The 23,686-nt window shown below is 39.9% G+C and overlaps 1 protein-coding gene across 1 annotated transcript in view; it reads right to left on the bottom strand.

Moving 5' to 3' along the window:
- LOC128685851 (sodium-dependent multivitamin transporter) overlaps window positions 1–22,440 on the bottom strand; it is a 75,956-nt gene extending 53,516 nt beyond the window's left edge. The window contains exons 1-2 of the mRNA XM_070090749.1: window positions 22,193–22,440; window positions 18,086–18,219 (exon numbers count right to left, since the gene is read on the bottom strand). Of these exons, the coding sequence (XP_069946850.1) occupies window positions 18,086–18,219; window positions 22,193–22,436 (378 nt within the window). The 5' untranslated portion in view covers window positions 22,437–22,440. The remainder of the gene's footprint in view (window positions 1–18,085; window positions 18,220–22,192) is intronic.
- Between the last annotated feature and the right edge of the window lie 1,246 nt (window positions 22,441–23,686).

Raw genomic sequence — 23,686 nt, 5'->3', positions numbered from 1 at the left:
AAATGTGTAAATATTGCATTTGAGTAAATCTAGTAGCATAAATGACAGGTCTTTGCCCAAACTACCAGAGTTAAGTCTACCAACATTTAATCCAGGAGACAACTGGGAGGAATTCTGGTCAGTATTTAAGGCTGCTATACATGTGAGGAATGACCTAGCAGAAGTCACAAAATTATTTTATCTCAAAGGGCAGGTCAGAAGCGATGTTTATGCCCTGATTCATGGATATCAAGATATAGACTCTAGTTACCTGGAGGCAGTTGACTTGTTAGAGGTGACCTATGGTAATAGGGAGCAAAGTAGGTTAGACCCAGTAAATATTGTGATGTATTTAAGAACTCCAGAACACAATTACCATAATTTGCAACAATTTAGGGTCAAATTAGAAAGCACCCTTGACTCCTTGAGTAATAGGTTTAATTTGGGTGAATCAGATTGGATATTAAGTGCTGTCTTACAGAATAAATTGAACTACAAGACTATAGAGAGGTTGTCTAATAAATACCACAAAGGTTATTTTTCTCTGGAGGAAATAAGATTAGGTCTACAAGAATTAATTGTTCAATTACAGACAACCAAATAATTCTAAGAATGTAACACATAATGACTCTGATGTATCTGTCAGGTCTCACAAAAGGAAAAAATATCCCAATGTTAATAATCATAATTTGTTCCACAAAAAGGGTTGCATAGGCACATATTAAGTGGCAGGAACCAAAAATAATGATTGTCCACATCAAATTAAGAGGGATAAGTACCTTAATAAGAGTGGTCTAGTTAATAATGGGCAAGTCAAGCAAAAGAGGGATTGTCTTTTTTCCAAGACTTGTAATGCTTTTGATTCATGAGATGTGAAGTGGAAAGATTAGAATAACTTGACAGATGTATCAGATGTTTAGGCAGTCATAATGTAAAGGACTGTTATGCCAAACTGAATAATTGTTGTCAGTGCCACAAAGGAAGGCATCATGTAGTAATGTGTAAAAGTTTAAATAATAATAATGATAATAATGATAGTCATGTTAATAATGATGTTAACACTGAAACAACAGTTACTAATGTAAAGATTGCAGCTAATGTTAATGATGATGGCAAAGCTGAAGTAGCCTTACTCGGGGTGAATGTCAAATTTCAGGGTAAAAGGAGTAAATCAAAAAATGTAATTGCATTACTGGACCAGGGATCTCAACACATTCATAAAACGTAGCTGCCTTATTGGTATGAAAGTGCAAAAGGGGGATCCTACAAATCTAAAATTATCTGGTTTTCTTTCAGATAAAAGGGCCCAGTCGTAGAACATTACGTAAATGTCGGCTTGGGCAATAAGAAAATAAATATCGATGCAGTTATAGTTGATAGGCTCCCACAGAAAATCTCTACAATAGAACTTAGTGAAGCTACTGACAAGCTTTCACAAAATGGTGTTGCACTGGCACCCTCTTGTGTAAATGATGACTCAGTGGGGCCAATAAATCTTCTAATAGGGAGTGATTATGCTACATTTGTAAAGGGTATGGTAAGGCAATGTAGTGTCACTCTTATAAAAACAGCAGGAGGTCATGTAATGTAAGGTAATCTTCCTAACTCTAATAATTAATAACTAAATGGAGTAGTAAATATTTGTTATTGTCATAATCTAATAATTGTGTTATGTCTAATAAATGGATTAAGAGTCTTGCTTGCTGACGTTTCCAAATGCTTCGATCCACGAGGCTTAGTGTCACTCCTTACAATAAAAGGGAAATTTATAATGGAAGAAGCATGGAGACTTAAATGTGCTTTGGATGAAGCCCTACATAAAGAATTTATTAAAATGTGGGAAGAATTAATAGATGATTATGTAAACATACGACTGTTGGAATTCCCACGTAATATAGCAAATCAAGATGGTGATAATACACATTTTTATGTGATGCTTAAAGGCTTGTGGAGCAGTTGTTTATATTCAATATAATATTTATGTTTCTCTTGTTATATCTAAAGCTAAAACGGCTCCAATTAAAGTGCGTACATTTCCTCAGTTGGAATTAACAGCTATTTACATCGGTGTTAAACTAGGTAATTATGTAAAAGATAAATTGCAGGAGATAAATTTTAGCAACACTGTGATTAGGTCTGATAATGAGGTGCCCTTACAATGGATTCATAATGCTAATAGTAAGATTGTGTACGTTCAAAACAGAGTCGCTGAAATTAATCAAATGCAACAGATCTATAAGAGTTAGGGTCGGCATTTGTTGACATTTGGTCATACACGTGGTGACGGGAATCCAGCTTTGGTTCTTGTCACGAGGCTGAGATTAAATTGTTGTTAAAAGGAAATTTTGTAAAAGGTTCATTAATAGATAAATTTGGGCTTTAATTCGATAGAATATATGGAACATTACATTTATCTGGATGTAACTCATAAGGTACATCATAAGGTACATCATAAGGTACATACCAGTAAATGGTAACAAAGATAATTATTACTTATCAAAGTTACATAGACAAGTAGGAATTTTGGCACACCTAGGTCACAAAAAATGTCCCCCTTCGATACCTACCACTGTCATATCCACAAGTTGCTCTAGACCTATTAATTACAAATGAAATATGCATCACCAGGAATTCTGGTAAAAATATAAATTTTTGGACTGTATATTAAAATTAATAAATGATTATCTATACACATTTATATAACAGAAGGAGAATATTTCTTAATATCACTCACCAATTTGACTGGAGATTACTGTGTATCATACTCAATTCATACTCATCATACTCATTCTAATTATTATTATAATCAAGGGGGAAGCGCTAAACCCAGAGGATTATACAGCGCCTGGGGGGGGGATGTGGAAGGCATTCAGGCTTAATTCGGGGAACTGGAGCACAAATCCAATTCCCTAAATCAAGAGCCCCTCACCAACATCAAGGAACCTTCCTTGAGGGGATACTCATTCTAAACAAATTTTTTCAAGATAATGCTGGCCAGAATTATAACACAAATTTAGATAGCTTATCTGAGGTTCTTGGAGCTGTCTTGTCCAGTCATCTGATATCTCAAGTTATGCAGGAATGCACATCCAACAATTTCGGCTCCTATTTGATAGGTATCAGCCCAATTTAACGTCTAGAGCAACGAAAATTCTTCCGATTATTCACTAACGTTTGTGTTGACTAGTTCACGTATGGCGAGTCTCTTCTGCGCAGACGCAGAATTTCCCATTTTTTATAACATAAATTTTATTAAATACAATGTATTACACTAATTTACATAAAAAATACACTGTATTTTTTCCGGAAAATACATTATTTTCCACACTGCGGCTGGCCGGAGTTTGTTGCTAAACATCTCAAATTACTCGTTCCTTTAGGAGACGATTCCAGCCGGTTCTGGCTTGAGTAGCTGTTCTCCTAGTAGGTCTTACCACGATTTTAACTTCCGGCATCACTTGGTCAGCGTTATCTTCAATATCACTCGTGTCACTTTCCCTCAGATTTTCATTTATGTTTGATTGAATACCATTTAATTCAAAGGGAATAAATTTATTAATTGTGCATAAACTTTCCTGGTCACGACACAACACTTTGACATTCCGGACAACACCTTGTGCATCTGGGTACAATGTCAATACTTTGCCCAGAGGCCACAATGTTCGATGTTGTTCAGTATCAATCAACACAATGTCACCTGGTTGAATGTTCTGTCGATTTACTGCCTCTGTCGCACCATAAAAGTGTTCATGTAGAGTAAGAAGATATTCTTTACGCCACACATTAAACCAATGATCAATTACTTTATTTAACATTTTAAATTTATCACACAACACTGCCGCATCATTGTAATCTTCATCACTTTCTTCCGGATTATCTCTATAGACAGAGGCAGCTTCCAATTTCCTTCCACATATTAGGTGAGAAGGTGTTAATACATCTGCATCAGGTGTATCACTCATGTACGAGAGAGGCCTATTATTTATCCGATTTTCCGCCTCCACTAACACTGCACGGAATTTTTCCAAATTAATTTTCTTCTGGTGTAGTACTTTACAGAGACACTGCTTCACTGTGCGTATAAGTCTTTCGTACAGCTTCCCCTGCCAAGGGGCTCTAGGAGTAATAAATTTCCAGGTACACCCTCGCTGGGTTAACAGAGATTGAACATCGTTACAATTATTTAACTCAAATGTTGAGCACCTGCTACAAAATTTGTGGCATTATCCGAAATCATCAATCTCGGACAGGATCTCCTAGCTGCAAATTTTCGAAACAGCTGTATAAACTGTTCTGCAGACAAGTCCTGTGCCAATTCTAAATGAACTGCCCTAGTAGCAGTACAGGTGAACAAACAAACATACACTTTCAGTGGAACACCATCTGAAGTACCTGTTAAAATTATTGGACCACTATAGTCTACACCTGTTACATCAAATGGTTTCACTAATTGTACACGCTCCTTTGGCAACGGTGGAGGACCTGGGTACATATAGGATCTGGCATCCACACGGCGACATATTACACAAGATTTAATCACCCTTTTTACACTTTGCCGTCCTTGTGGAATCCAGAAAGTTTCCATAATACAATTTAAGGTATCTTATACCCCACCATGCATTACATTTTTATGGGCATTTAGAACAATTAAATTTGTTAGATGATGAGTTTTGGGCAGTAAGATAGGGTGTTTAGCATAATCACCCAATTCAGCATTTTGTAACCTACCTCTGCACCTAACTACCTTGTTCTCTAAATACAGCCCCAGTTTCTCTATTATGGAACCTTTCACAATTTTTCTTTCCATCATCAATTTAATCTTATTTCCATAGATTTCTTCTTGTACCCTCTTCATCCAATATTCAAGAGGATGTGAAAACTTATATGAGAGATTCATCTTGTTTAGAAATTTAAACACCAAATTAGTTACATTGATTAGTTTGGGTAAAGAAGAATACCTATTTACATCAGTGGCTAAGGGAGGACAAACTATTGGAGCGGTGGTCACAGTAATTTCAACAGGAGCAATATACGCCTTTTGTACAGGTCAATTAGCTTTATTTACCAACCAACTCGGCCCTTTAAACCATGATACAGCATTTACAAATTTAGCATAAGGTAAACCTCGAGACAAGAAATCAGCTGGATTCTCCTCACCAAGTATATGATTAAATGTTAACATATGCTGGCCCAAACTATTATACTTCTCTTGCATCTGATTAATTTCAGCGACTCTGCTTTGTACGTACACAATTTTACTGTTTCCATTACGAATCCATTGTAAGGATACCTCATTATCAGACCAAATTACAGTGTCGCTAATATTTATCTCCTGCAACTTATTTCTTATATAATTAGCTAATTTGACACCTACATAAATGGCTGTTAATTCCAACTGAGGTAAGGTACGTGATTTAATTGGAGACACTTTAGCCTTAGACATAACAAGAGAAATAACACTATTACATTGAAGATAAGCAACTGCTCCATATGCCAATTTTGAAGCATCACAAAAAATGTGGAGTACATTTCTCCCATTTGGATTGGCCACCTGGCGTGGGAACTCCAACATTGGAATTTTTTCATAATCACCAATTAATTCATCCCACTTGTTAATGAATTCCTCAGATAGAATTTCATCCCAAGCACATTTAAGTTTCCATGCTTCCAGAATTAATAATTTGCCTCTTATAGTAAGGGGTGACACTAAACCTAGTGGATCAAAACATTTGGAAACTTCAGCAAGCAAGACTCTCTTAGTTAATTTATTGGGCATACTGTAATTATTAGGTTTTAACATTAACAAACCTCTCTCAGTATCCCAAGTTAATCCCAATACATTACTACATTTTGGCACTTCATCTCCAGGGTAATCTTTACTTATTTTGTTCTTTAATTTGGACGAATTACTATTCCATTCCCTCAGAGGCATATTTGTGCTTTGCATTATTTTATTAGCCTCTCCGTAAGTCATTAACAGTTCCTCTTCAGTTGACGTCTCACCCAGGAAATTGTCCACATAAAACTGTTTGCTCATTGCTTTACTCAATGGACTTTCCAAACGTTTAAGGTGTGCATTTATCGTCGCTTGAAGTAGGAATGGACTGGATGTAGCACCAAATAATACGCTCCTAAAGCGAAAGGTTTTCAGAGGGCTAAGTGGGTCACTAGGATTCTCAGGCCATGAAAAGCGGCTACAATCCCGGTCAGCCTCTTGGAAACCCACTCTTAGGAAACCTTTACTTATGTCAGCCGTAAAGGCATAATTCTTCATCCTGAAATTTAATAATATATCTCCTAATTTTTCTGTCAACGACGGACCTGTCATCAAACAGTCATTTAAACTAGGTACATTTTTGTTACTCCTGGCACTACAATTAAACACAATCCTCAAAGGAGTGGTCTTAGAATCCTTCTTCACTCCGTGATGTGGCAAATAGTGACCATAAATTTTGGCTTGCTCAGGAGGTACCTCTTCTATAAATTTATTAATTAACTGCTCAGCAATTATATCATTACAGGCAGTTAACAATTCTGGTATCTTACTCAGTTCGCGGAGCTGAGCCTTTAATTGTCCATATGCAATTCTGTAATTAATGGGCAATTCTGGATGGTTCAGTCTCCACGGAAGTCGCACCCAGTATTGTCCAGATTCAAATTTTACATCTCTCACATATTGTTCCTGAGTAAAAGAATCGTCTGGAATTTCTTCATTTACATTTATTCCAATGCTGTCTAATTCCCACAATTTATGCACTGGTTCAACACCATCCTCTATGAAAGAATTATACTGGGACACGACTTCATGAGTAAGACACACAGTTATGGTGTTTGTAGTTTCCTCTAGTCATGAATTATTATTACGAGGAATCCTATCATACATTACATGGCCTCCAGCAGTCTTTAACATGGTGACACCACATTTCTTTACCATGCCCTTTACAAAGGAGGCATAATAGTCACTACCTATCAAAATATTTATTGGGCCTCCAGAAGCATCACTTACACCAGAAGGTGCTAAATTTACATTATGTGAGAGTCTTTCTGTAGTTTTACTAAGCCCTACTGTAGATATTTTCTCTGGAAGTCTATCTATAATTACTGCATTAACACGTTTTTTCTCATTGCCCAACCTGACAGTTACATAAACAGTGTCATACAATTGAGCCCTTTTATCCGAGAGAAAACCAGATAATTTTCAAGTTGTGGGATCTCCCATCTGTACTTTCATACCATCAAGACATTTACGTTTTATGAAAGTACGCTGGGATCCCTGGTCCAATAATGCAGTTACATTTTTTGATTTATGCCTTTTATCATCAATTTTTACCTGTAACGCAGGTAAGGCTACTTCAGCAAAACCATCATTATTAACATTAGCAGCAATTTTTACATTAGCTACTGTTGTGTCAGGATTGTCAATATTATTATTATCAACATTATCGTATAGATATTTACACATGACTATATGGTGTCTTCCTTTGTGACATTGATAACAGTTGTTTAATTTAGCATGACATTCCTTTACATTGTTATTACCTAAACACCTGATACATCTGTCAAGTTCCTCCAATCTTTCAACTTTATCATTCCATGAATTGTATACATTACAATTCTTAGAAAAATGAGTACCCTTGCAGAAAAGACAATCTCTCTTTTCTTTGACTGGTTTCTTATTAACTGGGCTACCCTTAGGAGGGTACTTATTCTTCTTACCTTGTGGAAAATCATTATTTCTGATTCCTGCTACTTAATATGCACCTACGCAACTCTTTTTAGGAAATTAATTTTGATTATTAATATTGGGATAATTTTTCCCTTTGTGAAACTTGACAGATACCTCAGAGTTATTATGTGTTGCATCTTTAAAATGAGTTAGTTGGCTGGTCTGCAACTGCACAATTAATTCTTGTAGAACTAGTCTTATTTCCTCCAGTCCAAAATAACCCTTGTGATATTTGTTCGAGATCCTTTCAAGTATTTTATAGCTTAATTTATTCTGTACCATGGCACTCAATAACCAGTCTGATTCCTTCAGATTATATTTATTACTTAAAGTTTTGAAAGTGTTTTCCAGTTTAACTCTAAACTGCTGTAAACCTTTGTGTGATCTGGAGATTTTAAATTAACAATGATAGTCACTAGATCCAACCTACTTTGTTCTATATTACCATAAGTGACCTTCAACAAGTCAACTGCTTCCTTGTAAGAGTCATCTACACTGGGAAAGGCTTGTATGAGTATGTGAGCATCTCCTCTTATCTGTCCTTTGAGGTAAAATAATTTAGTTACACAGGCTAGATCACTCCTATCATGCACAGCTGCTTTAAAAATTGACCATCACTCCTCCCAATTTTCTCCTGGATTAAATACAGGTAAACGTAATTCTCGGAGTTTTGACAAAGACATCTTATTTGTTGGAGCAGACTGATTAAATGCCTGGTTTACACATTTTAATTTATTCAAATCCTGACTTTTACAAGAAAGAATCTTTTCTTCTAATTCATAATACTGATTAATCATGAGATCTACTTCAGTCTCATCTACACAGTTTACTAATAAATCTCCTTCATGTTGAAGATTGAGACACTTATGCAACATATGGGAATCTTTATTCAGGAAACGTTTCGCCACACAGTGGCTTCATCAGTCCAATACAAAGAGGAAGGCGTAAGGAGAGGAGGAGAATGAGGTAATCAGTCCCTCAACCTGGAGTCGATGTGTTCAGTCCATCAATCTTGTAGAATGTACATTCTACAAGATTGATGGACTGAACACATCGACTCCAGGTTGAGGGACTGATTACCTCATTCTCCTCCTCTCCTTACGCCTTCCTCTTTGTATTGGACTGATGAAGCCACTGTGTGGCGAAACGTTTCCTGAATAAAGATTCCCATATGCTGCATAAGTGTCTCAATCTTCAACTTGTCGGTTTTTCAAACCATTCATCACAGTTTCTTGATTCATTAATTCCAAACACTTATTATATGCCTTGGTTACATGACCTTTTCTAGCCCGTAGTGATGCTTTCTTTGCTCTATATTCCATATGTTTGTCTTCTATATTAATTTCCTAATTTTTAACTATGATGCAATGTATTAAATTCAACTTAATTAATAACACTGATTATGTACTAAATTATTCACTTTATAAAGGTAAATAGTACAACTTACCTTTGAATAAATCCTAGCTACAATTGAGCTTTGCAATTACATGTAAGAAAATTATAATATAAATTTTAAATGTACATTAATACAAACCTTTAGCCAGACTTGGCTTATCAAAATTAATATTATATAAATTAAAATAAATCCTTGCCAGAATTTGGCATTGCAAAATTAATATTATACACATTAATATAATCTTTAGCCACACTTGGCTTATCCAAATTAATATTGTAATAATTATAATCCACTACACATTAAGTAAATTTGTGAACTTAACATCCACCTCCTCCTGTCATTTCACATATAATTATTAAGTAATTAACCAATTAATGTCTTCACTAATTACATCCGGTTCAAGAAGGACCATGGGCAAATTAAATATGGAAAATTACATTTATCTGGATGTAACTGGATGTAATAAGATAATTATTACTTATCAAAGTTACATAGACAAGTAGGAATTTTGGCACACCTAGGTCACAAAAAACGTCCACCTTCGATACCTACCACTGTCATATCCACAAGATGCTCTAGACCTATTAATTACAAATGAAATATGCATCACCAGGAATTCTGGTAAATATATAAATTTGTGGACTGTATATTAAAATTAATAAATGATTATCTATACACATTTACATAAAAGAAGGAGAATATATCTTAATATCACTCACCAATTTGACTGGAGATTACTGTGTATCATACTCAAAAACCTCATTCTAAACAAATTTATGAAGATAATGCTGGCCAGAATTATAACACAAATTTAGATAGCTTATCTGAGGTTCCCTCTAGATGTCTTGTCCAGTCGTCTGATATCTCAAGTTATGCAGGAATGTACATCCAACAATTTTGGCTCGTATTTGAGAGGTGTCAGCCCAATTTAACCTCTAGAATGACGAAAATTCTTCTGATTATTCACTAACGTTTGTGTGGACTAGTTAAAACATGGCGAGTCTCTTCTGCGTAGATGCAGAATTTCCCAATTTTTATAACATAAATTTTATTAAATACAATGTATTACACTAATTTACATAAAAAATACACTATTTTTTCTGGAAAATACATTATTTTCCACAGAATAATTAGGTGTAGAGATAGGTTACAAAATGAATTGTGTGAATATATAATGTATCCTATCTTTATACCAAAGCCCATTCTCTGGTAATTTTAATTATAAATGTATGTAAAAATTTTCAAGCAATGTGGAATACAAAAACAATTTTAATTAATTAATTTATCAACGACCATCCCTCGGCCGCAGTGTGGAAATTTTGTACATAATTTTCTAATTATTGTACCCACGGAACAAGTGGTATTGATCAATAACAACACTGCACAAGCCAAGGAGTCGAACCCATTTTGTTTTGGTCCACCTCATGGTGAGAGAAAATGCTTAAAGAAATTCTGATTTGTTTCTTTGCATTTAATGCTGTAGGACATAGGGCTATATGATACACACCCTGCTGATGCTGACAGCATTATCGCAATTCAGTGTTATGCATTCGTCTCTCAACCTGAGGGCTGAGAGGACGCTTTCTGAGCCTTCTCCTGCTTACACCTGGTGAGATAACCGTGTACTACAGTATGCAAGATGGCGGATCGTCAGGGTAGAAGAGTAAACACGGTCTGTGTTGAATTCATTCGTGGCTCTCTCAGTGGTGCAATGATGCATGTCTTGTTGCCTACCATTATTCGCGACGTCTACGGCATCCCCACCGAGGAATTATATGGTGTGGCTCTCAATGGGATGTCGAGGATTTTTGTGAAATTCGCAAATGCAGGCTTTTACTCCAAGATTGTGGAAGCTTTTCAAGAGAGAAAAATGACGGTGAATTCAGCCATAGAAGTATGTCTGCATGACGTCTCCGCATACGTCACCTGGGTAAAAGTAAGGAACGTGCCTTTCGAGGCGGAGGAGTATGATCTTCAGAAAGTTTTTGGTAGATACGGCACGATACATGCAGCAACCAAGGGAGTGTGGAGGGAGGGCCCATACGAGGGGCTCCCGGAGGGCTCCTTCACCCTCAAGATGACTTTAAAACAGCCAATTCCATCTTACATTCATCTGAAAAACTACAGGACCCAAGTTTTCGTTCACTATGCAGGCCAACGGAAGACATGTAGGTTATGCAACTCGTATGACCATATGGCTGCTCAGTGCTCCAGACGCCTGGTTGTCCGCATCCGGAAACCTTCTCCTGTGGTCCTAAGAACCGAGGCCTTCGATCTGGGGACTGGTCCCTCGACTGGACAAGGAACTAAGCTTTGGAGTGAGGAGGTACAACAAGAGGAAACGCGGTCTATGGCATGTGCCACCCTGTCGGTGGACATTACAAATGTACCCACGCCATCTGTGGGGTCTGCGGAGCCTGTGGAGTTGTCACAGGAAAGTTTGCTGGAGAACGTGCTACACGATCTCCTGGATGGGGCAGAGCACGGCCCAGACGTTCCACCGGAGTGTCAAGAGGTGATGAAGGATGATTCGCCGAATGTGGGGGACCTGGACGTAACTACAATGACGCGGTTGCATGAGGTGGTGGTGGAAGTCCACCAGGAGGCTTCGTCTGGTGAGATGTGTGTGGAAAGTGGTTCCCACAAACGGACAGCAGGAGTGTCGGATATGGATGAGGTCCTGACACCGGGACAGCGTCCAGGAAAGAAATTATGGTCGAAAGTGGCTGAGGTGCCTCTTGCGGAAGGGGTTGTGGCAAGTGCCCAGCATATAGGAAGGGCATGGGGGGTGAGGGGGGCCTTGGGAAGTCAAAGGTCAAAGAAGGTCAGTGTAATGTACGTGTGGGAACGGGAAAGACCCACAAACATAGAGGAAAACCTCCTTTTGTGAATTCAGGTGTGTTACCATCAATGTAAATGGCCTGTGGGCAGAGGTTAAGTGTGTGTGGATGGAGTGGTTTTTGCGCAGGTACGCTGTGGATGCATGTTTCATACAAGAACACAAGTCTGAGCGAGAGTTACGGTCAAAAGGCTACCGATAGTATGTTAGCAATTCTTTAAAATTTAAGGGTGGGTTAGCTATAGCGGTGAAGGAGTCCAGCCCTTGGCGTATCTTGAGATGGGAGGAGGGGGGAGGTGGGAGGGTGGTAACGGTAGATGGGTACTGGGGTGAGGTGAGGGTTTGTTTTATTGGAGTTTACATGCCTGCGAAAAGCAACTCTAAAGCTAAAATAGAATTCGTGAGGGAGGCTTTAACGTTTTACACTCGGGGTTTGCCTTTAATTACAGTCATGGGTGGGGATTGGAATTTCGTTATCCGCCATAGTAATGTTGCACCGAGGGGGACGGGGTGCGTTTTACCTGTCTTAATGAATCTGCTGGGGGATGCAGGGGTTTATGATGTGGTGGGACGGAGTGGGTGGGGGTGGAGTACACATTCGTTCACAGGCGCTATGCGGCCCATCTGGATAGACTTTATGTAACACAAGGGATTAGAGTTGGGCATGTACAGACCTTTGATGTGGGGTTTTCAGACCACCGTGCAGTGCTAGCGGACTTGGACTGGGATGGAATGATCAGGGTTTATCCAGGTTATTGGAAACTGAACATGCGGCTTTTGGAGGGGGAGGGGGATGGGTCCGCTTTTCAGGACTGGTGGAAGAATCTCTGGGAAACGCGACGGGCAAGTGAATGTTTGTTGGAATGGTGGGAAACGTGTGCCAAACCCGGAATAGCGGGGGAAGGAGGAGGCGAGGTGGAGGAATGGGCTACAAAACTATCTGGAGGGGCAGCTAAATGATTACTATGTGGGGGTGGGAGTAGTAGGTATGACGACATTGAACATCTTCGTAGTCGCCTTGCAGAAATTCACAATGAACATTTCAATACGGTTAGAGTCAGAGCAAGTATGGAAAAAGTTCTATGGGATGACAAACCTTCCGGTTGTGTCTTGCACAAATTTAGGATCAGAAAACAGGCGATGTCCCTCTTGCAATTGGAAGTATGCACGGGTTTGGGTGGTTACCTGCCGGGTCAAGTACTCCTCACCATGGATAGCATAAGTTTTTATGCAGATCTATGGTTTGGAGAAAAGCTACAGAGGGGAGTAGGGGAGGGGCCATGCGGGTGGCCTGGTGGGAAGGGATTTCAGAAAAGTTATAAGTGACAGGGATAGGATGGTACTAGAAGGTTGAATTCGAGTGGAGGAGATAGAGGAGGCGATTTTTAGAATGAGTAAAGGAAAGGCACCAGGTAGATGGCATTTCGAATGATTTTTATAGGGCGCAGTGGGGAAGTATTAAGCATTCTTTGGTTGTTGTATTGAATTGCATGCTCACGGAGGGGAGGTTAGGTATGTCGCAAAGTACGGTGGTAGTTGTGTTGGTGCCCAAAAAGGGAGGGGTGAGGGGTCTGAGTGCATATAGAGCAATATCTCTTATGTGCTCGGACTATAAAATCTTTGCAAAAGTTTGAGGAAACAGAATGAGGAAGGTTATGGGGTCGGTTATTCACGAGGGACAGCTGGCCATAGCAGGTAGAAGCATGAGGGAAGGACATGTACGTATTAGGGAGTTTTGGGGGGAATATCAAGGAGGGGTGTCCTCGGGCTTGACTGGCAAAATGCTTACGACTGTGTTGATAGAGATTTATTGAGGCTTATTTCATTGAAGCAGGGTTTTGGAGAGGGGATTGTAAGATGGGTTGATACTTTGTATGCCTCGGCTATGGTACGAGTACAGGTAAACAGTAAATTGGGGCAGCCAGTCTGTATGGAAAGGGGTTTGAGGCAAGGGTGCCCCCTCTCCCAGCTGCTTTTTGCTTGTATGCAAAACCCCTTTTATGAGCTGGTGGATGGTGGTTTGAGGCGTGGAACGCTGAGAGGTGACCATGCACTAGAGTGTGGTTGGGTATGTAGATGATACCACGATTTTGTTAAAAGGGGAGGAGGATTTGCAGACCGTGGGATGGATTATTGAGTTTTTTGGGGCAGAGACTGGCATGTGCGTCAAAAAGGCAAAATCGAAATTATTGGAGGTGGGCACAGGGGTGGTTTTTTTTTTTTCGAAAGGTATGAGTGGTCAGTCGTGGTGCAACTTAAAATATGTGGTACCGTGTACATGGCAGATGAGAGGGAGGGCCGAAGGGTAAACTCTGAACTGGTGGTTAACAAAGCTTTAGATCGACTTCGGGGGTTAAGAGCTGGGGATGTCTCATTGCAACAGAGGACAGTAGTGGTTAATACACTTGTTTATAGTAAGGTATGAGGTGTGGCTGAGGTGTACCTTTAAGAGAGGTGGATATTCAGGAACTGCAGAGAAGGGTCTTACGTTATGTTTGGGGTTTCGGGAGAGCTTGGTTAAGTCGGGAGGTTGTCATGACTCATGTACGTCGTGGAGGTTTAGGTCTCTTGGCGCTGGGGCCATGGGTGAAGGCCCTCTATGTAAAGCAGTGGTTCCTCAGGGCAGGCGGTGAGAAGGGCATCCGGGTGGGTCACGTAATGATCTAAATGCGTAAATGGTGGAGCGGCAGGGGATTAATCGAATGTGAGGACATGTTGCGTCTGTTGTTATGGTTGAGAAATGCGCAACGGATCTGGGTGGGGCAAATGGTCAGCATTTATTGTCGTGGGGAAATTGTGCAGGGATTGTTTGTTTTTCCTCTGTATAATTGGGGGGTAATATGGGACTGGTTTTGTAAACTTAAGTTGGCACTGGGGGTTCGTGAATTGGTGTACAGATTTGTCATGGGGATTTTAGCATCAAAATCGGTCTTAAATAGGCTGAGTTTGGTAAGAGAGGCGGATTGCTTACGCTGCGGTCTAGAAGAAACAGCTTTTCATGCAGTCTATTTTTGTGATACCTTGGACAAAGTTCGTTCGTGGTTGGGGCGGGTTATAGATTTTCTTAGTGGGGGAACTATCTCAACCTTACGGGCCTTAACATTGGACGTTAGCGGAGTATCAAGTGAGGTACGACGAGCGATAATGTACGTGGCGGCTGATTTCATTTATATCTCGTGGGGTATGTGGGAAACCGGGGGATCAGTTAGGATCAGGGCAATTGAGGCAGGTATCTACAGAATGTATTGCAGAAATAAACTCATATATGGTAGAAGTTGGGATAATAGTTTTCCTGCAAACTATCGAAGTTTTACTGTTAGGCCTCATTTATATTATGCTGCACAGTTCTGGTCACCGTAATACAGAATGGATATAAATGCACTGGAAAACGTACAGAGGAGGATGACAAAGTTGATCCCATGTACCAGAAATCTTCCCTATGAGGATAGATTGAGGGCCCTGAATCTGCACTCTCTAGAAAGGCGTAGAATTAGGGGGGACATGATTGAGGTGTATAAGTGGAAAATAGGAATTAATAAAGGGGATGTAAATAGCGTGCTAAAAATATCTAACATAGACAGGACTCGCAGCAATGGTTTTAAATTGGAAAAATTCAGATTCGGGAAGGATATAGGAAAGCACTGGTTTGGGAATAGAGTTGTGGATGAGTGGAACAAACTCCCGAGTACCGTCATAGAAGTCAAGACGTTGTGTAGTATTGTGCTACTAGGTCGGATACCGTGCTCCTCCCTTAAATGAATGTGACTGACCTGACTAGGTCAAGGCATTGGCTTATGTTGGTGGGAAAATTGGACTTGCCTCGCATGGGCCAGTAGGCCTGCTGCAGTGTTCCTTCTTTCTTATGTTCTTATGTTCTTATTTATGGGTTAATAAATTCCAGTAAACCAGACAGTCTACATAGAGCTATTATAAATTCGGTTGGTCATGCAATCTATAAATTGTCGAAGTTGTTAATAAAGGTTTCGACTATAATTATAAGCACTGATTTATTTGAAAACTTATTGCTTCAGAAATGACGAATTATTTCACACTAGCACGGATGGAACTCCTTTTTTTTTTTTTTGCTACAGTTACAGCACTAAGGCTTATCTCATTACTACTAGACAGTAGATACCTTACTGTTGTGTACAAACAAAATAATGACAAGGTATCAAACTTGGCTTCATTTCCTTGACAACGAGAAGGCAACTTCTTTGCCAGAAGACAGGCAGAAAAGAGTGACTACACTCTTGCTGAGTTTTCTCAACAAAATCACTTTATTTGAGATCATTCATTCCTATAATAACTCGAATCTGGAACATGTTAGTACAACATAGCAACATTAATGGATAAAGAAAGTCGCTTGACAAAATGAAATCTCTGGACCACGGCTGGTACAACTTCATCAAGTTCCCTAACAGTAAAAATTAGTAAAAGTGAGGTGAGCTAGATAACAGCTGCTACAGTAGCTAGTAAAAGAAGGCATGAATTCTTAATCTAATCCTCTTAAAACCATTGCTTACTAGAGAGAGAGAAAAAGATAGACAGACAGACAGACAGACAGATAGAGAGAGGTAGAGAGAGAGAGGTAGAGAGAGAGAGAGAGAGAGAGAGAGAGAGAGAGAGAGAGAGAGAGAGAGAGAGAGAGAGAGAGAGAGAGAGAGAGAGAGAGAGAGAGAGAGACATCAGGTAGGGTAGGCTCCGAAACCTGGTGGTCCCTGGTCAAGGACAGACAAGGTTATCTGCCGGATGAACTTATTCCACCTCTAAATCGACAGGATGGGACCACCTCTACTAGTAGTCAAGAGAAGGCGGACCTCTTTGCTGAACACTTTGCTACCAAAATGCAAGTTCCTGATCCAGCAAGGGACCCTCCTTGGCTAGCTGCAAGAACTGTGTCAAAACTGTCAGTGGTGACAATAAGGCAGGAGGAGGTGCATTTCCTTCTTAAATCACTTGACCAGGAAAAGGCTGTGGGCCCAGACAAGTTGAGCCCAAGATTGTTGAGAAGATGTGCAGACCAGCTAGCAGCACCTCTAACTCGCATCTTTCAGCACTGCCTAGTACAGTGCAAATGGCCCTCTCCATGGAAAGAGGCAAATGTAGTCCCTGTTCACAAAAAGAAGAGCAGAGCAGAAATCAGCAACTACAGACCAGTGTCACTCCTGTCAATCACTGGTAAGATCCTTGAGACAATAATCTCAAGACAAATGACAGATTTTTTTGACTACCACTCACTACTTTGTGATCGTCAATATGGCTTCAGGAAAGGTTACTCTGCTGCTGATCTGTTGTTAAACCTCTCCACTAAGTGGCACCAGTCACTGGATGAATCCAAAGTCAGCTGTGTGGTAGCACTAGACATTGCTGGCGCTTTCGACCGGGTGTGGCACCAGGGCCTCTTAGCAAAACTTCAAGCACTGGGAATTGCAGGCATATGCAGACGACTGTACGACTATTATCCAAGTGCTCTCTCTACATCAATCACCAGTGAGAGCTATATCAGCTTCATAACATTTGCACCTGAGAAAAACGCAAATGATGATCTCTAAGATGTAGTCAGTAGTAAGGATGAATGGGACTGTTGGCAAGAAGAAGTTGATATCCTTGAAATTTGACGGAATCAGGCAAGGAAGCATCCTATTGCATCTGGGCAAGATCCTGTACGAGGCACAAGTACGCACAAGGAATCCCTCTCATCTGCGACTGTTGACAGAGTGAGGTCTCACTGTTATAGATCTGTCAAGCAGAGCCTTCAACATAGTCTACTGTCAACGTCACCTTCTTCATCTCATCCTCTGGCTGTAGAACATCACATGAGATCATATGGATGACTCGAGACGTACTAATGATGTCACAGATAACGTCAGTTGATCATGAAAATGCTGGCCCACAGATGGCTCCAACTTCATCCTGTTCCCTACTTGTATGTCTCATAACAATAAAAATGCTTTCAAATGAGCTGAGAGAGAGAGAGAGAGATGAATGACATAATAATAATAATAATAGTAATAATAATAATAATAATAATAATAATAATAATAATAATAATAATAATAATAATAATAATAAAAATAATAATAATAATAATAATAATAATAATAACAATAATAGACAATAAAATAAAATATATCTAGCGCCTTACCTCACTGACTGAAACAATTTTGAGGTTGTAGAAGACAGGTATGATAACGTGATACACAAGAACACATCCAGGGATGAGGCCCAACAACATAACACACAGTTGTGTACCATACAAGTACACCTCCGTGGCATTACCTGAGAGTTCAATAAAAAATTGTGAATACAGAGAATTAGCAAATATATTAGAGATGGGTCGATACCAAAATTTTGGCCAATACCGATACTGATACCCAATTTTCGGCCGATATTGATACTACTACTACATTTTACATTTTTTAAATTATAATTACTATGTTTAATACATTAGGGAATGCTTACTGCACAATGAATATTAAACAGTAGTAGAAGATTAAATATTAAATAACTTAATTTGAGATAATAATGCCATTATTCATTACTTAACCTGGTTGTCTCAGGCACATGTCGATAGCGTGTGTGCGCACACTTTTGGCCGGGTCATCAACTGGAGAAGACCCGGGCCGGCAGTACCGGCGAACCTACAACAACGTGTGTTCGAGTGTGTGTGTGTGTGTGTGTGTGTGTGTGTGTGTGTGTGTGTGTGTGTGTGTGTGTGTGTGTATTCTCCTGTGTGTGTGTGTATTCTCCTGTGTGTGTGTATATGTGTGTGTGTGTATGTGTGTGTGTGTACTCACCTAGTTGTGGTTGCAAGGGTTGGTTCACAGCTCCTGGCCCAGCCTCTTTACTGGTCGCTACTTCATGCTCCATGAGTTTTATCATACCTCTTCTTAAAGCTATGTATGGTTCCTGCCTCCACTGCATTACTTCCCACACTATTCCATTTCCTGACAACTCTGTGACTCAAGAAATACTTCCTAACATCCCTGTGATTCATCCGAGTCTTCAACTTCCAAGTGTGACCCCTTGTTGCTATGTCCAATCTCTGGAACATCCTGTCTCTGTCCACCTTGTCAATTTCTCTCAGTATTTTAGTTATTGTTATCATATCCCCCCTATCGCCCCTGTCCTCCAGTGTCATCAGGTCAATTTCCATTAACGTCTCCTCGTAGGACATGCCCCTCAGCTTCGGGACTAATCTTCTTGCAAACCTTTACACTTTCTCTAATTTCCTTACGTGTTTGGTTAGGTGTGTGTTCCAAACTGTTGATGTTTTCAATCTCTTGTTTTCCTTTTTGCCATCTTTCATTGTGTGTCCTTCCTTCACTCTCCTGAAGCCCATGAATAAAGACTGAACTTTCCCTCTCCTCCTCCCGTTGCTTCTCGCTCTGTGTTTCTGTGTCCCATCTGTACATAGCCATTATATCCCTTATTTTTTTCCTGTAACTCTTGGTGGCATGGTCGTGCCTCTGCATGAAACCTGTCACCTTCTCTACCCTCTCCCTCCCCTCACTTACTACTGTCTACAGTTCTCCTAGCAGTTCTCCTAACAGCTCGGCCTTGCTTGGTGGACTGATAGAACTGTATTGTAAGTCTTGTCTCCTTTCTTTCCTTTGGACTCCTCGTTTAATACCGGTGTACCTTCCTTAGTTGCCATGTCTTCTCTGAGCAATAGCCCTGTAACTCGCTTCAGCATTGTGTTAGTTACCATTTTGTCCTAGGCACCTGTTATTAGACACTAGGCCTATTGTATATGCGTGTGTGCGTGTGTGCATGTGTGTGTGTGTGCGTGTGTGTGTGTGTGTGTGTGTGTGTGTGTGTGTGTGTGTGTGTGTGTGTGTGTGTGTGTGTGTGTGTGATGAAAACTGCAGAAATACTTCCTAATATTTCTGTAACTCATCTGAGTTTTCAACTTCCAGTTGTGACCCCTTGTTGCTGTGTCACATCTCTGAAACATTCTGTCCCTGTCCACCTCGTCAATTCCTTCCAGTATTTTATATGTTATTATGATGTCCCCCCTATCGCTCCTGTTCCTCATTGATGTTTGGTTGAGTTCCCTTAACGTCTCCTCGTAGGACAAACCCCTCAGCTCTGTGGCTTGTCTTGTTATAAACCTTTGCACTTCCTCTAATTTCTTTACGTGTTTGACCAGGTGTGGATTCCATACTTGTGCCGCATACTCCAATACGGGCCTGAAGTACACGGTGTAAAGTGTCGTGAATGACTCCTTACCTAGATGTTGAAACGCTATTCTCAAGTTTATCAGGAGCCCGTATGCTGCAGCAGTTATTTGGTTGATGTGTGCCTCAGAAGAAGTGCTCGGTATGATGCTCACACAAAGATCCTTTTACTTGAGTGAGTTTTGTAGCCCCTGACCTCTAGGCTGTACTCCGTTTGCAGTCTCCTTTGTCCTTCCCCAGGCTTCAAAACTTTGCACTTGCTGGGGTTAAACCCCAAGAGCCATTTGTAGGACCAAGCTTGCAGCCTGTCCAGATCCCATTGTAGGCTTACCTGATCCTCGTCCGCTTGTATTCCCCTCATTAGTTTTACATCATCCACGAACAGGGACACCTCAGACTCTATCCCTTCCGTCATGTCATTCACATATACAAGAAAGAGCACTGGACTCGATACGTGCACCCACTCTAATACCTTGTCTTGTACCGACACACGTTGTTTCCATCCTGTCAGGTATTCTCTGATCCATTGCAATACTTTCACTCCTATTCCTACCGACTACCTAGCTTTTCAACCAGTCTCTTGTGTGGTACTGTGTCGAAAGCCTTCTTACAATCCAAGAAGTTGCAGTCTGCCCATCCCTCTCTCTCGTGTTTTATTTCTGTTACCTTGTCATAGAACACCAATAGGTTTGTAATGCAGGATTTCTCTTCCCTGAAGCCATACTGATTGTCATGTATGAGTCCATTCCTTTCTAGGTGCTCCACTACTCTTCTCCTGATAATCGTATCCATAACTTTAGACACAAGACATGTCAGTGACACTTGTCTGTATTTTAGTGCAGCCTGTCTTCCACACCTCAGGCAGTTGCCCTGTTTCGACTGATTTATTAAAGATTGTTGTTAGTGGCACACGCAGTGCATATATTATTTGGACCAGCAGCAGCAGCAGCAGCAGCAGCAGCAGCAGCAGCAGCAGCAGCTGATAAACGTACACTACCAACATGCCCAGGATTATCCTGTCACTTCACCTGCCCACATTTTATTCTTTGACAAAACTTGTTGCTATCTTTTTGAAAGACATGACAGACTTAAATAATGCAAAAAAAAATGTTCACGTTGCTGACACTAAAAACGCTGTTTTCTCTCATGTAGGAGATCATGTTCCTGTAAAGTGGTCCGCTACTAAAACTACCCTTCTTCTAGCCATCATGGCCCTACTATGGTTACTGAGCCCGCCTGCTTCTCTTAATGCTTCTCCTTACCAGTTCATTGGACCAGTCTTCTATATTTCCATCGTCTTCCTTATCGTCAAACTTTCTCCTAATATGCTTGTGTTTTCTTACATTGCATATACTAGTAGGTCTAATTTTTCCCTCATCTTTTCTGCTTTTAGTTCCTTTATTTATTGAGTCCCTTGGGGAGGGGTGCTCGAGGCTGCACTAACTTGCTTTTTCATCGCACTAATTGTACTACTTCTATAACTACTACAAGCCTTATTACAAATTCCATTATTACTTTTATTAAGACGATCACCATTACCACTACTGCTACTACTACTACTACTACTACCACCACTAATACTATTCTTACGACTACTATTACAACAATAGCCACTACTGTTACTACTACTAGCTCTAATTTCTTTTTTTAAAATGTTGGAAGAATTACCTACAATACTGTTAGGTAAAAGGGCACAATGTGACAAGTATAGATAAATGTCAAGCTCCTGGAGAGCAAAATATTGCTACAATAAAATGTCACATTAATTGCATATGTGTCTTGTTACCTAACACACTTTTTCCTCATTCCACGTCTCCTACCTGTTAACTGGTCTTCTCTTTACCCGCTTAAATGTGATTTGAGGATGATCCAATACTGACCCACACGTCATCATGAGTTTCCTCTCTTAAGTGAAGTTTTTGTGTTTTGTATAATGAAATATAATGCAGTGCTAAGAGAACAAACAGGTGAACATTTGCTTGTAAATGGAAGGATATACAGCTTACAAAAAAAAAAGGCACCAAGAAAAAAATGATATTATGCATCAAATATTTTAAGAATTTTTTACTTGCCTAATATAGATATAGCAGAAATGAATCCACCAAGGAGAGAGAGAGATACAGGCCAAGGGGACATTTTCCTGCTACCCAGCAAGTATTCCTGCGTCGTCGTGTTGTGTCGACTCTTTATGGCGCAGTACACACCAATACCAACTGACACGACAAGCATCAGGCTGAACATCGTGTAGTCCACAACTGAGAACTTTGCGTCTGAATATCTCAGCGTTGCAGCTGCACCTTCCTCCTGGCCTGACATCTTCTAAAAATGGAAAACAACTATTTAGTTTAATATACAGGTATCATTCCAAAGTATTTCTTGGTGGATTCGAATACTAGTCTATCAGACGAGGCTACGCACCAGGCCATCCTGTCCTAAACGACAGTTTTAAAACCTAATACTTACTCTTAATTAATAATAATAATAATAATAATAATAATAATAATAATAATAATAATAATAATAATAATAATAATAATAATAATCTTTATTTCTACAAGTACGTGAAACAGCTTGTCCGGACCTACCTCACACAATGACATACTATATAGAAAGCCCTTAGTTATGCAGAGCATTTTGGGCAAATTAGGTTAATTTTGTCCCCATGATGCGACCCACACCATTTGACTAACACCCAGGTGCCTATTTACTGCTAGGTGAATAGGGACAGCAGGTGTCTTAAGGATACACGACGAAATGTTTCCACCTGTATCGGGGATCGAACCACGGACCTCAGTGTGAGATGAATGTACTACCAACCGAACTACGAGACACCATCTGTGATTCAACTACGCTTTTTACAGTCAGTAACCCACAGCTGTCAAACCTGGTGACAATAACTAGCTCCTGTTCATTGTTGTTATCTATGAGCTATTTAGCATAAACGCTTGTAACAAAAGTGTTTCTCAAGATGACGGTCCAGCTTGTTACACAAGTGATCATCCCGCCCTTAAGTTGTTACACATCGGGAGAAATAACTGGAAAGATGGTTCGGGGAGCGGAGGTGCTATTTGTACATGAGAACTTGAATTTCTGCATAACAACAAGTATAAATGATAAGGAAAAGTGCAGGATTTGTCTGACTGAATGCAACATATCAATGGAATTAGCTGAATAATTGCAATCAAGTCTCTGTCCCTGACTTCCACTTAGCTGAGCTCATAGGACTGAGAAATTACCTGCGTGGGCTGAACTGGAATGATCTGAATATGGGTCAGGTAAGTTGTGATGGTTGATGATGTAACTTTTTCAGTCCACTTATGTTCCAAATAGGGAAAATAGATCAAACAAAAATTACCCCAAATGGATAAACAATAGTTTAGAACATCTCACTGGCCAAAAGAGACGCATATATAGGTAAGTTAAAAGAGTGGACGGGTAGTTAAGGAATCAATATACTCAATTAAAAAGAGAAATAAAAAAAGGTAATAAGAACAAAAAGAGATTATGAGGCTTAAGTCGCAAGGGATTCAAAGACAAACCCAAAAGGCTTCCTTCATGCGTATAGA

Source organism: Cherax quadricarinatus, chromosome 33 (assembly GCF_038502225.1).
Source record: "Cherax quadricarinatus isolate ZL_2023a chromosome 33, ASM3850222v1, whole genome shotgun sequence".
Lineage (NCBI taxonomy): Eukaryota > Metazoa > Arthropoda > Malacostraca > Decapoda > Parastacidae > Cherax > Cherax quadricarinatus.
Note: the sequence above shows the minus strand (reverse complement) of the source record. Positions and strands in the feature narration are given on the sequence as shown.